The sequence below is a fragment of the Pelodiscus sinensis genome, chromosome 22 (assembly GCF_049634645.1).
Source record: "Pelodiscus sinensis isolate JC-2024 chromosome 22, ASM4963464v1, whole genome shotgun sequence".
In the NCBI taxonomy this organism is placed as follows: Eukaryota; Metazoa; Chordata; order Testudines; family Trionychidae; genus Pelodiscus; species Pelodiscus sinensis.
The window spans coordinates 2000555-2012911 of record NC_134732.1 but is presented as its reverse complement, the minus strand read 5'-3'; the positions used below and the strand labels follow the sequence as shown (position 1 = coordinate 2012911).

Sequence of the window (12357 nt, the reverse complement as noted above, 5' to 3'; positions counted from 1 at the left end):
TGGATTTATAAAAGGGGGCTCTGGAGTCTGTGTGAGGCTCTGCCACAGATTCACTGGGCGACCATGGCAGAGTCCCTTTGCCTGTCTGTACCTCCATTTCCCCCCCTTCTCCCTGGGGGGTGCCGATGAGGCTTGTTTCTCGGGTGCCGAGCTCACTGATCCTTGTGAAGTGCCAGCAAAGCCCCAGGGAGAGAATGGCAAAGCCCGGGTACTATCTTAGTTCTCCAAAACGGCGCTCAGCCAGGATGCCTCCATCCGGGCCTTTAATCGGAGACCCAAGAGCAGGCTGTGGGCAGTCTATGCCCCCGGCAGAAGACAGGCTGGTTCAAAGTGCTCTCAGCCTGAGCACATTAGGCGTTTCAACATGATGCGTTTGGCAATTGATTTCCTGGTGGTTTGCGGTTGCCTCATTGCTGGCTGGGTGGGGGAGGGGAGCAGGGAATGGCCTCCTCCCAGATGGCGCCAGGCGTTCCGGACCAGCTGGCACGCCCGTTTGGACTTCGTCCCCAGGCCCTTGGTCCCAGAGCAGGCCTAGGGGAGAGTTGGTGTCCGTGTGGAACCCAGGTGTCCGGGCCTCGTGACACGATCACCTGCCTGGTCTCTGAAGCGAAGGTGGAATTGGGCTTGAGCTCACTTGGGCTCCCCAGATCCTACAGTCGCGTCCCAGTGTCTGCAGGCTGGGGGGGTGCGGATCTGTTACTGTGCACACCGGAGTTGTTGACTCGAGTCCCACTTAAGTTGCCTAGGTGCCTCGACTCGAGACTCGACTCGGGTTCATTGTGTGTGACCTGAGACTCGACTCGAGACTCGACTCGGGTTCATTGTGTGTGACCTGAGACTCGACTCGGGTTCATTGTGTGTGACCTGAGACTCGACTCGAGACTCGACTCGGGTTCATTGTGTGTGACCTGAGACTCGACTCGGGTTCATTGTCTGTGACCTGAGACTCGACTCGAGACTCGACTCGGGTTCATTGTGTGTGACCTGAGACTCGACTCGGGTTCATTGTCTGTGACCTGAGACTCGACTCGAGACTCGACTCGGGTTCATTGTCTGTGACCTGAGACTCGACTCGAGACTCGACTCGGGTTCATTGTGTGTGACCTGAGACTCGACTCGAGACTCGACTCGGGTTCATTGTCTGTGACCTGAGACTCGACTCGGGTTCATTGTCTGTGACCTGAGACTCGACTCGAGACTCGACTCGGGTTCATTGTCTGTGACCTGAGACTCGACTCGAGACTCGACTCGGGTTCATTGTGTGTGACCTGAGACTCGACTCGAGACTCGACTCGGGTTCATTGTGTGTGACCTGAGACTCGACTCGGGTTCATTGTCTGTGACCTGAGACTCGACTCGGGTTCATTGTCTGTGACCTGAGACTCGACTCGAGACTCGACTCGGGTTCATTGTGTGTGACCTGAGACTCGACTCGAGACTCGACTCGGGTTCATTGTCTGTGACCTGAGACTCGACTCGGGTTCATTGTCTGTGACCTGAGACTCGACTCGAGACTCGACTCGGGTTCATTGTCTGTGACCTGAGACTCGACTCGAGACTCGACTCGGGTTCATTGTGTGTGACCTGAGACTCGACTCGAGACTCGACTCGGGTTCATTGTGTGTGACCTGAGACTCGACTCGGGTTCATTGTCTGTGACCTGAGACTCGACTCGGGTTCATTGTCTGTGACCTGAGACTCGACTCGAGACTCGACTCGGGTTCATTGTGTGTGACCTGAGACTCGACTCGGGTTCATTGTCTGTGACCTGAGACTCGACTCGAGACTTGCTAATTTTGTTAATCGACTTGGTGAAAAAATTGTCCGAAAATGCCGATCATGCTGGCTTGTTCAAAAGTGACTGGACATTTTTAAAATTAAGACTTGGGACTCGACTTGAGACTCAACTCGAAAGTGACTTTAGGGTCTCGAGACTCGACTTGGACTTGACAATGACGACTTGAAGACAACACTGCGCACACCTAACGGAGATCTCCCTTGGCTCACGTGGCCTATGTGGGAGGGGCTACAGGCCCCAGGGAACAATCCACGGTGCAGCCTGTGTGATCCGTGCCCGGGGATTGTACTGATCTGTTACCTGCAACACACACGCAGCCACTAGATGCCGCTGCGCGCTGTAGTCTGGTCGACACGAAGGTTAAAGCCGAGACTTGAGCTGTGTGGATATTGATTTGTTTGTGTGTTCTCATAGCTGTTTTCATTAATAAGCCTCTTCTGCTTCAACTGGCCTGGGAGTCTGTCTTCTGGGCAGCTGCCGCTGGAGAAAGGACCGTGGGTAACAGCAAGCAATGCTGAGAGCACCCAGGCAGGGCACGGGGACACGCGCTGCTCAACGGGGGTCACGTGCGCCAGTACGAGTGTGCTGCCGAACATGTGGGGGCGGCTGTTTAAAGCGGAGAGGCAGTCAGAGCAGCTCGGCTGCTTCCCTCCCCCAAACGAGTCTCAGCTCCTGGTGAGTCATGGCCAGACACACACACGTGAACCCAGACAGCCGCCGAGACGGGCGCTCGCTGTGGGGTCCGTCAGGAGCAGGCTGGTGAGACCAGCTCCCTTGCACCCAGCAGAGCCAGGCACTGTGTCCTGTGGATTGCAGCCCTGAGACCCTGGCCCCAGGCAGGAAGCGCCCCAGGGTGCCATTGGGAAGGCTGCCTGTGCCTTGGGGTCCTGGGGTGCTGTGCTTGCTGGCCTGCGGCCGGCCACCTGTTTGGGGCCCACGGGATGTGTCAGAACCCCACCCTGCGCAGCGGGATAGGTGGCGCCACGTCTGCGGCAGGGCTGGTCCCTTCCCACGCACCCCCGTGTGCCGCACCCTGACCCTGTGCCCCCCGCTGCAGACTGGCATGTGCCCTGGCACCTTCTCCTGTGGCCACCATGGGGCCTGGCCCCTCTAGCCCTGTGCCCAGGTGGGCAGGGATGGCTTTAGGTGGCTCCTGCGCCCTCTTCCATCACTGCTTGGGCTCTGTTGGGCTCGCCAGGCCCCCCCCCCCCATGCTGCGAGCAGCGCGGCTCGAAGGGGCAGTGTGTGCTGGCAGGTGCCCATCGCCGCAGCTCTCAGCTTCATTTCACCCCCTTCCTTTCCCCGCGAGCAGGTGGTTCCGAGCCCAGGCTCTGCCGCGCTGCCGGGGGCTCGTGCCAGCTGGCTGCATCTTGGCTGCACAGGCCCGGGAGAGCAGCCAGGAACGGGGCGTTAGCTCAGCTGCTGCAGAGAGGAAGGGGAGCCAGTGGGGGAGCAGAGTGGTGCTGCTGGCTCCCTGGCGGGGAGCGGTGCCTGGGGCGAAGGGGCTGGGGAGCAGGACACAGGGAGGGGTAAAGCAGCGGAGGTGAGTCGCTCCTTTCTAACCTGTGGGGCTACGGCCAGCTGAGAAGGCAGCCATACTGCCCGAGCCTGCCTCTGCCCCAGGCTGTTCCCGGCGTGGCCCTGTTTGCGGCGTGGCCCGTGGCCCGGCGTGGCCCGTGGCCCGGCGTGGCCCGTGGCCCGGCGTGGCCCCGTTTGCGGCGTGGCCCGTGGCGCGGCGTGGCCCTGTTTGCGGCGTGGCCCGTGGCCCGGCGTGGCCCGTGGCCCGGCGTGGCCCGTGGCCCGGCGTGGCCCTGTTTGCGGCGTGGCCCGTGGCACGTCTGGGGAGCGGAGCCGGGCACAGACGCGCTGGCAGCACCAGCAGGGACCAGGGTGACTCAGCTTGGCAGCTTCTAGCAGCAGGCCCATGTGGCCGTGGCCCCTTGTCCTGCTCTGGCAGCCCCCCTCCCCCCCGAGCGGCTCTGTCTGAGTTGGCGGGCGAGTGGGTTGTGGTCACTGTGACGTAGTGGGGGTACCTTGCTGGTTGCTGGGCAGTGGGCTGTGAGTGACCTCCACTGGCTGCTGGCTGCAGCACGGCCCAGCAGGGCAGGGGGTGAGTCATTATGCAAAGGGGGCTCCAAACCTGTCTGACCAGCTACCCCCCAGGGAGAGGAACAAAGGAAGGTGGAAGGCTGGTCCTGGGCTGGAATTTAGGGGCCCAGGCTCCCCCATCTCAAGGGGGGCTGAGGCATCCTAGGCCTGCCCTGGAACCAGATTCCATCTGTGCTGGGCTGTATCCTGGAGAAGCAATAAACTCCCCTGTTCTACTGGCTGGGGGGGTCTGTTCGTGCCACTACGGGGTGCAGGAGGCGGGGAAACCCCAACGCGCCATCACAGTCACGCTTGCCCTCTCCCCACAGAGCTGTTCTCATGGGAGTTAGGCAGCCGTGAGCAACACAGGCGCTGTCGGCCGCTTGCAGGTGCAGACGAAGCCGCGTCCGGCCCTTCGCCCCTTGCTTGCCACCCCCGGAGGGCAGCGCTGGGGAGCGAATCTCTGCCAGGCCCTAGAGTTACAGGCGGGGGCAGACCAAGTCCCTCACTCTCGGTGCACCAGAGAATCCCAGCAGGGCAGGGTCCCCCACTTGCCCCTTTTCAGGTCCCCTTGAGAAGGCTGGGGCCCGCTCCAGCCAGTTCCCTGGAGGGGCTAGGTGGGAGCAGCCCTTGAGCCGTCTGGCTGCCCTGGGGTGTCTGGCCCAGCAGCACTGCCGCAGCCTCTCTGGAGCCACTGAGAGGTGGGGGGGGCGTATGCCACTGGCAGAGCTGGGGCCAACTCGGTCAAGGTCGCCAGCCCGACTAAACCCTGCGAGCACCCTCGGCGGAAGCAGGGCCCCGTGGCCTGGGCCTGGGGGGCCAGAGGCCTTTGGGGGAGGAGCAGAGAGCTCCGGCTTGGCTGGCTCCCGTGTCCGTGCTGGGAACGCTCTGCCCTGCCTGCCCGGCCTGGCACAGCTGCTGGCCGACTGGGCTCCCAAGGCCGGGCCCTGCTTCCTGTGCTGCAGCCCGTCCCTGGAGCCGGTGGGGGGCTGGGTCATGCGCACGGGGAGCGGCTGGAAACTCTCCCCACACGGCAGGTGCTGTTCCTCCCCCGGCGGCTCCTCTCGGCGGCTGACTCAGCAGCAGGGAGCCGGTCACCAGCTGCCGACTTCCCGGCCCCTCGGAGACCCTGTCCCTTGGCCCGCTGGGGCCGGGCGTGTGCAGGGGTCGCACGCTCCCCCGGCTTGGTTCCCGGCGCGTGCAGAATCCCACCCTCTCCCCTGCAGGCGCACGCCTGTTCCCACGTGCACACCTGGCCACCAGGCTCAGCTCTCCTTGCACGCCGGTAACGCTGCCACGCCAGGCTGACCTGGGCTGGGGCTCCCGTCCCCACACCGAGCCAGACCCCCTGAGTGCAGCCGAGTCCCTGCTGATGTGTAATGGCCCCCGCCTGTGTCCTGCTGAGACGAGCTCCCGCTCTGTGGGGCTGGGGGGCCCCTGCCAGGCACCGGGGTGCAGGTGCCTGAAGAAACGCTGCACGCTGAGCCCTGGCTCCTGCAGCCACAGTGCCCTGGTGAGCCCTGTCGCCCCAGCACGTAACGCCTGGGCTCTCGCGATAGACACTTGTCAACAGGCAGCCCCCCAGTGGCCCCACTCCCCTGCCAGGTTCAGTCTGGGCTGCTGGCCACCGCCCGGGCCCAGTCTCAACCCCCTGCAGCCCCAAAGACACCCAGTCAACAGGCAGCTCCGTCCCCTACCCTTCACCCTGGGCCCCTGACTCTCCCACAGCCGCCCCCCGTGTTCAGCCCCCATGATCCAGCAGCCAGCCCTGGGCTCCCTGCTCCCAGATCTGCTGCCACTCCAGCTCGGGAGCAGGTTCTCCTGGGGGGCCTGGCTTAGAATCCCTGGGCACTAGGATGAGCCCCCCCAAACTCAGTCACGAGGGGTCCGAGGCGGGTGTGTGGTCTGGTGTCTGTCCAGCAGCCGAAAGGCAGCTAGGTCCAGATCCCCCAAGGTAATGGGGCACCCGACTGCCATGGGTTCTGTACCCTAAATACTGCTCAGGATCTGGGCCCCGCACCTCTACGCTGCCATGCTGAGCAGTGGGCTGGGGGGCCCCAGCACTGAGCCCCTTGTCGCCCCCCTTGCGCCCCGGCTGCCCTTGATTCAGGGAGGCCAGCGGGTTTGGGCCGGGGGTGTGGGCCCCGGGGGTGGGCAGCTGGAGGCTCCGGCCAGGGGTGTGGGCAGCGGGAGGCTCTGGCCAGGGGCACGGGTCCCCGGGGGTGGGCAGCGGGGGGCTCTGGCCAGGGGCACAGGGCCCCGGGGGTGGGCAGCAGGGGGGCTCCGGCCAGGGGCCCGGGCAGCGGGGGGCTCCGGCCAGGGGCGCGGGGCCCGGGCAGCGGGGGGGCTCTGGCCAGGGGCGCGGGGCCCGGGCAGCGGGGGGGCTCCGGCCAGGGGCGCGGGCAGTGGGGGGCTCTGGCCAGGGGCACGGGGCCCCAGGGGTGGGCAGCGGGGGGCTCCAGCCAGGGGCGCGGGCAGCGGGGGGCTCCGGCCAGGGGCGCAGGGCCCCGGGGGTGTGGGCTCCGGCCGGCAGGCTCAATAAACAGGGGTCACGGAGCAGACTGTGGCCCCCGAGAGCCTGAGCCAAGTCCCTGCTGGCTGGACGGATCCCGCAGGAGGTGGGGGCGGAACACCTGCCCCGGAGCTCACGGCCCCCTGTGCGTTGTCTCCTCAGTGGGTGCTGGCCTTCGAGATCTTCATCCCCTTGGTCCTCTTCTTCATCCTGCTGGGCTTGCGGCAGAAGAAGCCCGCCATCCCCGTGAAGGAAGGTGAGTGGGGGCCAGGGAGGCTCTGGAGGCAGCGCCCTGCCTTCGGGGGGATGGACCCCCCGGTGCCGGCACAGACGAGGGGTGTGAGCAGTGGAGGGCTCGACTGCTCGCTTCCCACCCCGGCTGCTTCTGTATCCGGGGCAGCAGGGGGGGAGGACAGGAGCCAGTGCTGGGGGCGCCGGCTTAAAAGCCGGTTCCTCCCAGCACCGGCTCTGTGGTGCCACCTGCCCCGCCCCCGCCCCCTTGCTGGGTGAGGGTAGGGGAGGCTGCCGCGAAGCAGCCCCCGTTTGCAGCGGCCTGGGCTGGCCGTGGGCAGAGGCTGCTCCAGCAGCAGCCCCTGTCCGTGGGGGTTCCCAGCTCTCCCCGGGACCCTCTGCAGACAGGGGCTGCTGGACCTGGCTCGGTCCTGGCCCGTGCTGGTCCGGGACGGCTGCATTTGAAATGCAGTACGAGCTGCCCGGCTCTTGCTAGGCTGGCAGAGCCGCAGCGGGGGTAGGGCAGGGACCCGGCGTGAGCCAGGACTGAGCAGCGGCTCGTTGGCCGACTGTAGTCGATACGGTTGTACGGCCCCCATTCCCGGGTAAAGCGGGGTCCTTGCCCCCCGACTCAACCCCCTCTCGTGGTTTACCCCTTCCGGCTGTGTGGGATTGTTCAAAGGGGTCAGCAGAGCCGCCCAGAGCTGCGCTGGCTCCACGTCCTTGCCAGGAACCGTCCCTGAGCGTTGGCCCTGCAGACGGGGGCTGGGCGCCCAGAGGCCGGGGCGGGGGCAGAGGGGTCTGACAGGCACATTGGGGGCAGCCCCACGGGGACTTCTGAGAGCCAATCCAGCCTGCAGCTCCAGCAGATCCGCCCCTCCAGTGGGAATGCCAGGCTGGACCCCGGCTGGGAGGAGCAGGGCATGGGGGAAGGCTGGCACCCCAGGACACGAACGGCCGGGCAGGGTTTCTCCGTTGGTACATTAGCGCCTAGACTCCCCGAATGCTGTTGGGATCCTCCTGGGCTACGTGCCCCCTAAAGAGCGCCCCGTCTGACTAGACCCAGCAAACAGGGGAAACTGAGGCACTGGGCGGTGAAAGTCACAGCAGGTCAGGGGCAAAGCCCAGAACTGAGCTCGGATCCCAGTGCCTACTCTGATGCCCTACCCACTAGTCCGCGCTGCCTGCCTGGCTCACCGCAGGTCTCCTCTGGGCCTGCCTCTGCTGGTGAGTGGGCAGCGCTCGAGGAAGGGGCAGGGGCAGGCTGGCCGGTGCCATGGAGCGAGGGCTTGCGCCCTGCCAGGGGAGGAGGCTGGAGAAGCCGGAGGGAAGCTGGCAGAAATGGCAGCTGGGCCGGAGGGCAGGTGTGTCCCGGGGAGCTCTGCTCTGCCCCTTCCCAGCACCCCGTCCCCTCCAGACCCTGCCCCACCCCCGCAGAGAGCTGTGCCCTGTGCTGCCGCCTGGGAACTGGGGCAGGCTTGGCTAGGGCCGGAGGGTGGGAGCGGAGCGGCTCCTGGCGCAGCGGGGCTGTCCTGAGCCGCTTTCAGCCAATCCTGCGCATGGAGAGCCGGGCGGGGCAGGAGGGGGGCCCAGAGGGCCGGGCTGCCCCCCGACGTGCGCTTGGCCTGGTTGGTTTGTTCTCACGTGCTCTCTCTTTCTTTCCCCGTCGTCACTCCCCCGTCTGCCTCTCCTCCACGCTGCCACTGCATGCTCCAGTCTGTAAGTGCTCGGTTGGGGGGCGCGCCCTGCTCCCCTTGGGCAAAGCATCCTGGGAAACGGCAGCCATGGTGGCCCGGCTTTCTTGGTGGCTTTGACTAACACACACTTAACCTGAGCCTTCCCCCCCCCCCCCCGGGGCTGGCGGAGAGGAGGCGCCCATGTCCTGCTCTGTGCTGTGCCCCAGCGCCCCCGGCCCTGCTCTCTGTGGGCCCCGCCACGTGGCGCCTCCGCGCTGGGTCGAGCAAGGTTCTGCCCCCGGGACGTGGGCTCTGCAGCGGTTAAAGCAGGGCCCCCCCCCCCCATCGTCTGCCCATCTGCAGTGCAGAGCCCCTCCCGGACTCTCCCCTGGGCTGCTATATCCCTGCCCCCCCCCCAGTCCCAGCCCTTAGTGCTGCTTGGAGCGTGCCCGGTGAGCCTGGGCCTGCTGCCTCGGGGGGTGACCGGGGCTGTCTGGCCTCGGGCTCGGGGTCTGCCCCAGCCAGTCCCTGCTGGGTTACTCGCTCGCGCAGGCTGCGGGGCTGGTCTGGGCGGCTCCAGGAAGGACTCCGGACCGGAGTCGCTGGGCCAGCCCCGTTCCCTCAGCCCCTCGCCGGGGGGGACTGAGCCGCAAGCCAATGCCCTGTCCCTGGGGCTGCTTCGACTGACCCCCAAGGATGGAGCTGGGGGGTCTCACTCTCCGACCCGCCCAGGACGACTGGACCTGCCTGGGAGGGGCTCCGCTGGCCCCCGTCTCTCCTCCGCCCTGGCTCGGGGGGGGGGGGGCTGTGCACCAGACCCCGCCCCCGGCTCGCTCTTCAGCACCCAGAAGGGGGGAGCAGTGCCAGGGCCCCGGAGCACTATTAGCCCTTGCTCCCCCTCCAGCCCCCCCCCCCCCGGATTCTTGCCTGCCTTCCACACCCAGCAGCAGCTGCTCCTGCATGCCGATCCCCCAGCACCCTTGGGTGGGGGGCTCCCGCTCTGTCTGGGCCCCTTCCCCAGCGGCAGTGGGGCCAGGCTGTGGGCAAGTCCGGCTGTGTTCCCAGGGTGCCTGCTGGATGCTCTTGTAGGAAGCCAGTGCCTGCTAGTAGCATCCGTTGGCTCGCTACCCGCCCCCACTGAGGGCCCCTGAGCCGATGCCCCACCGCTTGCTGGTTCTGCTATCTAGTGTGGACTCTTTGGCTTGTCCGGGGACCAGCGATGGCCTAAGACAAGAGCCGGGGGGCTGCCCCAACGGGGCGGTTCCTCCTGAGTGCCGGGGGGGGCAAGGCCGCTTGGTAACATCCCCCTGCTCTCATCCCCCTGCTGCCCCCTCCCTGCCTCGCCATCCCTGCTTCCTGGTAACTCCTGTGCTTCGGCGGCCAGCCGCAGGTCGCTGGAGCCAGGGCTCTGGGGCTCTAGCGCCGGCTGCTCCCCCTCTGTCCTGTCCCCTCCTCTCTGACAATTCAGCCGGATTTCTGAGATTCGTTACGGGGCTGATGGGCGCAGCCGCTGGGTTTGCAGCTTCCTCGGGTGGAGGTCAGACGTCCGCGCCCCGCTGGGTGGAGCTGGGGGTGGGGCCCCTGCAGCCGGCCCCTTTCAAAGTGGAACTGGAGATGAGCCTCGCGCCCCTGCCGCTCTGGGACACTCAGGCCCGGTGAGGACGCCGGACTCGTTCCTGCAGGCCAAGGCCGGGGGACCCACTGGACGCCTCGCAGGGGTAACGTGACAGAGTGGGGCTCGGTGACCTCTGACCTCCTTCCATCGGTAGAATAACCTATTAGCCGGTAATCGTACTGATCCAGCGCTCGTGCTTCTCTTTGAACTGGGTGTCTGTCCCCCTCCCCTGCCCCTCCGCCTTCCCCGCCCTTGGACTGTCTCCTCTCCAGCCTTCTACACGGCCGCCCCGCTCACCTCGGCCGGGATCCTGCCGGTGATGCAGTCCTTGTGCCCCGACGGCCAGAGGGACGAGTTCGGGTTCCTGCAGTATTCCAATTCCACGTGAGTCCGAGCACGAGGGGCGCCGCCCACACCCCCTCTCCGGGGGCGGTTTGCAGTCGCCGGAGAGGGGCGAGCCCCTCGGGCCTGCCCCAGCTACGAGGCCGGGCTGCGGAGCCCGCTGGCAGGGTTATGGAGCAATTCCGCAGGCCTCGGAGGGACTGATCCTGCGCTGGGGCTGAACCTTTCGCCCGTGGCTGCTCAGAGAAGCTGCGGGGGCCGCTGCAGGGCCTGGCTCCTGGCCCCCGCCGGCCGTCGCTTGCATGGACCCCGTCCTCAGGCTTCCGCTTAGCCCAGCGGCCTGGGCCCTCTCGCCGGGTTCCCGACGCTGGGCGCCCATCCGGCAAGGGCACGAGCCAGCCCCCAGCAGGACAAAATCCCTCCCTCCCTCCCTTCAGGGCCACCCTGGACGCTGCTCTGGCTCTTGGGTTGGTTTCCTCAGCCTCCCGCCCCAGACCAGAGTGGGCCGTGGCCCCTGGGGGCTCCCTCCTGGGCGCGGCAGCGGGTGGGGCGCTGTTGCTCCGGGCAGGCGGGCCAGTGGAGAGCGGGGGGCAGCCGGCTGGCTTCGTTCGCTGCCTCGGGCTTGGCTGAGTCTGGGAGGAGTTCGGCCGCCCGGCGAGCCCCGGCCTGGAGGGGTCGGGCAGGGGCAGGGCTGAGGGGCGGCTGTGGGCCTGGGGCTGTGCAGGGAGACCGACCCCTTGAGGGAGGAGGGCACTCCCCTGAGGACACGTGCTCGGAGCCTGGCCCCGGCGGCCTGTTTGTGTTCACCAGCCTGGCCGACGCCTGCCCCCCGCACCCCCAGCCGGCCGCCCTGGCTTGCGCTAAGGCCCCTGCTCTCCGCTCTGGCCCAGGGTGACCCAGCTCCTGGAGCGGCTCAATGAGGTGGTGGAGGAGAGCAACCTGTTCGACCCGGAGCACGCGGGGCTGGAGGAGGAGCTGGAGTCCCTGCGCCGGCAGCTGGAGGCCCTCGGCAGCAGCGAGCCCAGCTCCATGGAGACGCACTTCGACAGCGGGGCCGGTAGGGGCGGGGGGGTGGCGGGCCAGGGGCTCGGCTGGGAGCCGGGTCTGCCCCGGGAGGGGCAGCGTTGCCTTTCGCGGAGCCCCCCTGCGCGTTCCTGCAGCGTGGGGGCAGGGCTGGGGGGCCGTGGACGGGCTGGCCCTGGAGGGGCATTTAAACCAGGGGTTTGCCAGCCCTTGAGTGCTGCCTGGTGCTGGGCGGGATCCTCTCCCCCTCCCCCTCAGCCTGCCTGGACCCGCAGCCCCTCTCCCTGAGTCCTGCTTGCCTGACCCGCTCTGCTCTGCTCCGGAGCCGTCCCCGGGCGGCTAACCCGCCCCTCTGTCCCAACCAGGACAGCCGGGCTGCCTGCGCGGGGCTGTTGCCGACGGCCGTCATGGAGACGGGCCGGAGTCGTCCGTGGTGCCAGGGGCCCGTTACCTCAGGCAGCCCCGTGGGGCCGGGGCCGTGTCCCCCGCCCGTGGAGCCCGAGAGGGGCCCAGGGCTCTGCCCCCCTGCAGCCGCTTTGGGAACGTCTCGCATGCCCAGCGCAGAGAAAAGGGGAGCGGAGCCCCCGGAGCCGGCGCCCTGGGCGAGCGGCGTGGCAGCCGCACTGGGCCTGCCTTGGCCTGCTTCCCACCTCCCCGGTGCTGCTGCCTGGCCAGCAGAGCGAGGGCTGGTCGGCCACGGTGGCCGCGTTTCCCCGGGGTTGCTGTTCGTTCAGGCCCCAGCCGTGGCGCGGCTCAGAGCCTGGCAGGGTCAGTCCTGCCGGGGCCTGGGGCGGGCCATGAGCAGCGCTGGCCCTTGGTGGGGGCTCGCCCGCGTGTCGGAGCCCCCCAGAGCGGCGCGTGCCCAGCTCTCCGGGCAGCTCGGGCCCCTGCGTGAAATCTCCAGCCCTAACGCCGCCGGGTTTCTCTCGCTCCCCCAGTGTCCGGCTTCACGCTGGGCTCTGCGGCCAAGGACCGGGGCGAGCTGCTCGGCTTCCTCACCCGGAACCTCTCCCTGCCCAACGAGACGGCCCAGCTGCTGCTGAGCTCCAGCGTGGACCTCAAGGAGGTAGGG

The 12357-nt window shown here is 67.4% G+C and overlaps 1 protein-coding gene across 1 annotated transcript in view; it reads left to right on the top strand.

The window, feature by feature from the left end:
• Positions 1-12357, top strand: part of ABCA2 (ATP binding cassette subfamily A member 2) — a 64580-nt gene that overhangs the window by 23638 nt on the left and 28585 nt on the right. The window contains exons 2-5 of the mRNA XM_075906026.1: positions 6561-6654; positions 10193-10304; positions 11153-11319; positions 12224-12351. Coding sequence (XP_075762141.1) covers positions 6561-6654; positions 10193-10304; positions 11153-11319; positions 12224-12351 — 501 coding nt within the window. The remainder of the gene's footprint in view (positions 1-6560; positions 6655-10192; positions 10305-11152; positions 11320-12223; positions 12352-12357) is intronic.